We start from the raw sequence: 6,511 nt of genomic DNA on the forward strand, positions 1-6,511 counted from the left end.
ACTGTAAATAGGTCACACCTCTCCCAGGAAGAAGTCGACAGAGTTAACTGCCTGATCAGCAGAAGTGGAGGCAAACATGCCATTAACTTCGTCATATGATGGTGGTGGCGGTGACATAAAACTCTCTGCTGCAGGGGGTGGAGGTGCTTCGATTTTTTGGCGCTCAGACACCATCTAGCAATCAAAACAGTCATTAAATCATGCATCAGTGTTTCCATATGCTTCATGTCGCACACTCTGGGATGTGCCAATGGAAAACTAAGAATTCGAGAAAATATAACAAATGCTGGAATCTCATACTTCTTCTTCCAAATGGTCAAGGATCTCCAGGACTTTCTGATGATAAGTTCTCTCGGCCTCAACCTTCGGGCCAGAACGCGAATGTCAGTGACCACATAATTTTCTCACGATAATTGCATAAGGTTTTTTTTAATGGGCACAGTTGACGGTTACCATCGCAATCAGGCGTTGTAATGTCAATCTTTGCTGCTGCCCCTCTACTGCAGCCATAGCTGAAACCGCTTCCTTTCCTAATCCCACCATGTTTGACTTCAGTTCTTCAAGTTTATACTCAGCTGCCTCCAACTTTGATATCACGTCGCTATTCCCAGCTGATTCTCTTACTCTGCTTTGACGCCTTGAAACTTCAACGACCTACGAAGGGCAAAAGTAAGATAAATACCGCTGTTCGTACGAAAGACATGATGTACCCCGAACACATAATTACTTATATGTTGTTCAAATTCAGAATGACTCAATTAAATTACATGACCTGACATTGTTTTTATTTATGGTGCTACGGCGGGCTTATGCCGGCCTGAACCTTTTCATTAATAACCAGAGTACATTTACAACATAGAAAGCCAGAGAGAAAAGGAGGAAGAGAAGCAAAAGCATCTAGTTTAGGTTACAATCCCATAGACAAGTGAAACAACATGGTGCCCCAGTCGCGCAGCAGACTGCGCGCCTGCTCATTATTACAAGATCTGACATTATGACAAAATGATGCATGAAGTTCTTAAACGCAACATAAGCTTATCAGAACTGCTGACACTAAGTATTTAATTGGACATTGAAGAGTATGAATTGGCAAATTGGCATTGATATTGCTGCTTTGGAAATGATTGAATTTAACAGTTCAAGTGATGGAAACACCCTTCAGATGAGAGGCTGAATTGATCTGTCCATATACACAGTAACAGTGTGATGGTTCCTCTACACAACAAATAACAAACGCGCAGTTGAGAAGCAAAGCCAGTTCAGAGAGTCCAGTTATATCCGTCATTTTACTCTATACATATGATGTTCTCCACTGTGCATCTATGATACTTGCAATATAAGGAAGGCATGGCAGTAGAAGCATAAACTAAACATGCTATTATAGTGTGGAGTTGTGGACCATGTAGCTTATCTAGATCCTAATGAGTGTTGTCCAACTTCCAAATAACTACAAGGGAATTCCGGAATTATTTCTAACATCAAGAATACAATTTTATCATTGCATAAGATGTACTTATTTGTGAGCAAGGATTTTCACCTGAGCATCAGCTTCTTGCCTTATTCTGTCATATCTCTGGGCTAGATGTCTAGCATCCTCTAGAGGGGCACCCATTACCATTGCCCGTAGAGGCTCTGCCACCTAGAATTCAATAATTAATTACACACTGTATCAATACATATTATACCCTGGTTACACACTTACTCCCTCTGTCCGCGAATAAGTGTACATCTAGCTTTTGTCTTAAGTCAAAGTTTTAAAACTTTGACCAACTTTCTAGCGAAAAGTAGAAGCATTTATGTCACTAAATTAGTATCACTAGATCCTTTTTGAAATGTACTTTGATAATATACCAATTTGATGCCATATATGTTACTACTATTTTTTATAAAGTTGGTCAAAATTTTAAAACTTTGACTTAGAACAAAAGCTAGATGTACACTTATTCGTGGACGGAGGGAGTAGATGTAAGATATAAAAATAAATTTGTTCGGTTATACTCCAAACGATATACAATCTATAAGAAAATAAATATCCATATAGGCATTTAAGTAGTTATGCATTTTCAAATATATATATATATATATATATATAGCCTAACAAATTCATTTAACCATGTACATGAGTTAACTTATAGTAAAAACTATGTGCACTGAAATTCATCAGCAGGATCTTGTCATAAGGTAAAGGGTAAATCCAGCACTTGGAAAATATACCTGAGTACCAAATGCTTTCAGCATGTTCCCGCGTTCCTTTTCTATCAGTGAACGCGCCTTTCCATAGTACGTAGCAGCTCTGGATAAAGTATTACCACTTGTACATGTGTTTTCAATGCCATATTTCTGGCTATCATCAGACAATTTGTTCCCTGCAAATTTAGATTATATGTAAATACATAATTAATAATATACCATTGATTAGTAATGCAAAGATAAAAATTACTCCCCTGAGCTAATATACAATTGGAGGAACATACCTATCTCCACTTGCTTAGATCCTGTCACTATGTAGCCCTCCACACCCCGAACGACGTCCCTTTGAAAATGCTGGCAAACGATGCCAATGTTTTAATCCAAAGGAAACAATGTAGAAAGAAAAGAGACAATGAAATTGTGTTACTCATACTTTGGCAGCACGAGTGGATAAGTAAAGTTTTTCCAATCTCTGATGTAGTTTAACTTCTGACTCGTCTGTGAATGCATTATCAGAATTTCCATAGCCACCAGCCCCAAACTGCTTAAACACACCCTGCAACAGTACATACATGTTACAATATTATTTTACTCATAAAAAAATTGGAAAGTTATATGTTTTGATGCCACTAGCAGGGATATATATTAATTTTATTATTATTTAAGTAGATATCATGTAGTATGTGTGGCCAGTTATAGCTCAGTAATATCTACTCAGTATAAAGGTTACATACAAGTAATTCCAGTTTTGCAATGCGTGAGAGGTAGTTGAAAATGGGGTGCTGTTGAATTTCTGCTTCACTTGGCAAAGCACAAGCATGAGTAGAAAAATACTAGTATGTGTAATTACAGTGTTGAAAATTATAGGTTCACTTCAGAATCTTGAGATCGCCTTACTCAGCTGGCAGTTCTTACTATAAATACATGAACAAACATCCATACTATGTAGTAAAGAAAGGATTTTGTTTAGTTCTAGAATCTTAACAGTAAGCCACCTTCTGCATTTCCAGACAATATAGTTATCTCTGGGGCAAACATAACCATGATATGTGATTGTTGGCTTCCAGCCTATAATACCATCAGCCCGAGTGCTCCTAAGGCAATGCAACAAGTTTATTTAGCCGATCATCCTACGATTGCGCAAGATGGATGCAAAGCAATCAGGTTGGTAACTAGGTACTAGTCTAAACAGTGTAATGCGACAGGTCACCCTTTGCTGAGTAAGGCCCCTCGCTGTGTATTGTTTTCCGTGTGTGCCGGATCTCCCTTGTGCTGCTGTCATGGCTGGAGACCCCAAAAAATGCCTTCGGATTTCTTCCCCCAAGGGACGAGTTTCCTGTGTGTATCCGGACAGATTGTGTTTATGGGCTTATGACAGTTCTATATTTGGATGATTAACGATGATTCATGAGCAATTCTTTGATCAGAAACCTACATATGTATCCTTCAAATCAAACCTCTATTCCATTTTGCTGTAAAAACTCAGCTATTTTTAGAAAATAGCCAATTTGATCACCTCAAGCTCTACTTGAGGATCACAACTTCCCCCACTTCTGAACTACGATCAAGCGCAGTAAATTGCCAACCCTCTATCTCTATCTATCCATTTCTCCGGACTCCGGCATCAATAGGCTGCTAAGGTCAACTGCCTCTCTATCACATACTCCACATAAATAAGATACCGGGCCAATTACAGGTACATCATCATCACCAAGCGGCTACTGTCGGTGCGCGCCCACCCGAGCTGCTCGGGGCACTCCACCCAGATCGATCGAGAAAACTGCGAGAGGCGGTCGGGCGAGACGGGGGCTCACCTGGCGCGCGACCTGCTCCTTGAGCCTGGAGGCCTGCTTCCACAGCGCCTCCATGGCCCGGATTCGCGGGCGGCGGCGCAGCAGACGGAGGGGGGGTTCGGGGAGGACGGCCGGGCCGAAGGGGTCGCGCGGCGCGGAGACGGCGGACGGGAGACGGCGCCTTGGTCTCCCCTCCTTTTACTTTTGGTTTTCTGACCGGGCGAGGCCGCCTGCGGCTTCCTTCCTCGGAGGATGTTTTGGTGGTGGTTGGCCTCACGGCCGTGCCAGGCCTCCCTGCGCTGGAACCGCGTCGCCGATGCCCCGGGAACAATAAACGGCTCGGTCGTCCCGGGCCCGCATGGCGGTGGGTCGTTCGGGTTCGGCCGAGGAGGACGCCCCCGTACGTCCGGCCGTGTATCTTGCCAAACACCTGTCGGCGCAAGCATTCCAATTTTTTTACTTAAGAAAATCGGATCTATTATAAATGTTCAGGGAAGTACACTTTGGAAGACTTTTTTAATATAAATTTGAGATGTATTCATTAAACATCATGGTAGTATGAAGAACAACAGAAGTAACCCAAAGTACATCCATGTCCGCAGCTTATCCAGTGACGACTACAAGCACTAGAGTGAGTGATGGCGCGCCATCGCGCCTCTTTCACACGATCCAGACAAATCTTGTTGTAGTAAACGGTCAGAAAGCCGGCATGATAAGGTCCGAAAAGACCAGTGCATCAGACCAACAACCTTTTTTAGGGAACAACGCATAAAAAAAACATTTCAAAAGTTACACATGATGAGGAAATAATCATAAAGCTGAGAACATGCAATGTTGCAAATAATAATACTCCCTTGACCACAATAAGCCATTGCACATAGTAACAATAACAAGTATTCCCTCCATTCACATATATGTTATATTCTAACTTTTTTTTTGAATTAAATGTATATAGATACATTTTAGTGTATTTGTTCACTCATTTTATGTAGTTTACATTAAAATATCAATAAGTATTTTATATTTATGAATGGAGAGAGTACCAAACAAACTCGGATTGCCTCGTGCTTCCTAAAGTGGTTGCAAGTTTTAGGGCAACCGTTTCATGGCAGAAATTTTTCTGGTGCTCTACAACCTACTCTGTCATGTCTTAAATTTTCTTTTGGTTGCCTTATTTTGCATCATCTCTAGGAGATGCTCTTACACCCCATGTCATGGACTTAACACGGCAGATGTCCTAGCGAAATGACTTAGTCGTGGAGCCATCGCAACTAGGTTAGCTTAAAGGGGTTAATCAGGACAAAGGACACAGAGAGTTTTTACTGGTTCGGCCCCTCGCGGTGGAGGTAAAGGCTTACTCCAGTTTTGGGGTTGTATTGCTTGGGTTTCGATTACCAGGGAGCGAATACGCTTGACCTAGTTCTCGATCTCTTGTTTCTTGTCTTAACCCGCCGACGGGTCACCCCTTTATATACACAGGTTGATGCCCGGCGGCTTAGAGAGTCTCGGTCGGCTCATACACAACGTGTCCGGCTCGATGACTAACTAAACTTGCCTTATACCACAAGTCATACATATGGCGGTTCATCCTCTTGGGCCTCAAGTCGCCTCTGGGTCTTGGGCCGTCAATAAGCTTTCCATGACCCGCCATCTTCATTTATAAGTCGCCAATGGTATGACCCGGCCCCTCCTGGGCGGGTCATACCTAGTAGTTATATCCCCAATATTAGGCCCTAGGTTGATTTGAACTTGTTCACATCAATCTTCAGTACTTGACTTGTCAACATCTTGCATCGTTCATTTTAGAAACTCACTGTAACCCTCCATGATGTCAGCTCGCAGAACCACCTTAACCCGCCATGACGTCATTTCACATTAATTTCGCACGAGGCCAAGAATCTTGACAGATCCTTATCTTTTCATGAACATCCCGAAAATCGAGGCGTCCACATAGCCACATGATAATTTCGGCCTCCTCGATTCCCGCGCATGCCTTGTATCCATCCTCTTATAAATAGGGATGGGGGTCCTTTTCATTTTCCCCCTTGCCTCCTTATCTTCGTCTTCCTCCCCGCGACTCCTCTGCAGACCCGAGCTCCGCCGCTGCCGACCTCTGTCCACTGCATCATCTCAGGCCGCTGCATTAGCATGACTAGACCAGAGAACGCCGGCGCACCACCGCTGTCCATCAGCGTCTGTAAGTACTCATCTCCTTATACCTCAGATCTGCATTAGGGTTTGCTCTGTTCGTCGGTGTTCTTCGCCGTTCTTCGTTTTCTCCCTTAGCTCGAGTAGCTTTTTGATCTGAACATGTATAAAACTTATGCGGTAGCAGTTTAGCATTCGTTTTAACATCAGAATACTTTCTCTTCATAGAAGATCTCATCGGAGCACACGAACTTTCCTGCTGCCGCCACATTAGGTTTAGAATTTACTGCATTTTCTGAACTGTTGTGGATCTAAAATTATAGCTCCAATCTGTGAAATCTATTTGTCCATCTCTTAGCAAAATTTTCACTGATAGATTT

General features: G+C 42.5%; 1 protein-coding gene across 1 annotated transcript in view; it reads right to left on the bottom strand.

The window, feature by feature from the left end:
- LOC123054050 (SH3 domain-containing protein 2) overlaps positions 1-4,308 on the bottom strand; it is a 4,956-nt gene extending 648 nt beyond the window's left edge. The window contains exons 1-8 of the mRNA XM_044477705.1: positions 4,005-4,308; positions 2,624-2,746; positions 2,475-2,544; positions 2,215-2,366; positions 1,538-1,639; positions 454-654; positions 301-363; positions 19-174 (exon numbers count right to left, since the gene is read on the bottom strand). Coding sequence (XP_044333640.1) covers positions 19-174; positions 301-363; positions 454-654; positions 1,538-1,639; positions 2,215-2,366; positions 2,475-2,544; positions 2,624-2,746; positions 4,005-4,058 — 921 coding nt within the window. The 5' untranslated portion in view covers positions 4,059-4,308. The remainder of the gene's footprint in view (positions 1-18; positions 175-300; positions 364-453; positions 655-1,537; positions 1,640-2,214; positions 2,367-2,474; positions 2,545-2,623; positions 2,747-4,004) is intronic.
- Between the last annotated feature and the right edge of the window lie 2,203 nt (positions 4,309-6,511).

This window comes from Triticum aestivum, chromosome 2D (genome assembly GCF_018294505.1).
Source record: "Triticum aestivum cultivar Chinese Spring chromosome 2D, IWGSC CS RefSeq v2.1, whole genome shotgun sequence".
NCBI lineage: Eukaryota > Viridiplantae > Streptophyta > Magnoliopsida > Poales > Poaceae > Triticum > Triticum aestivum.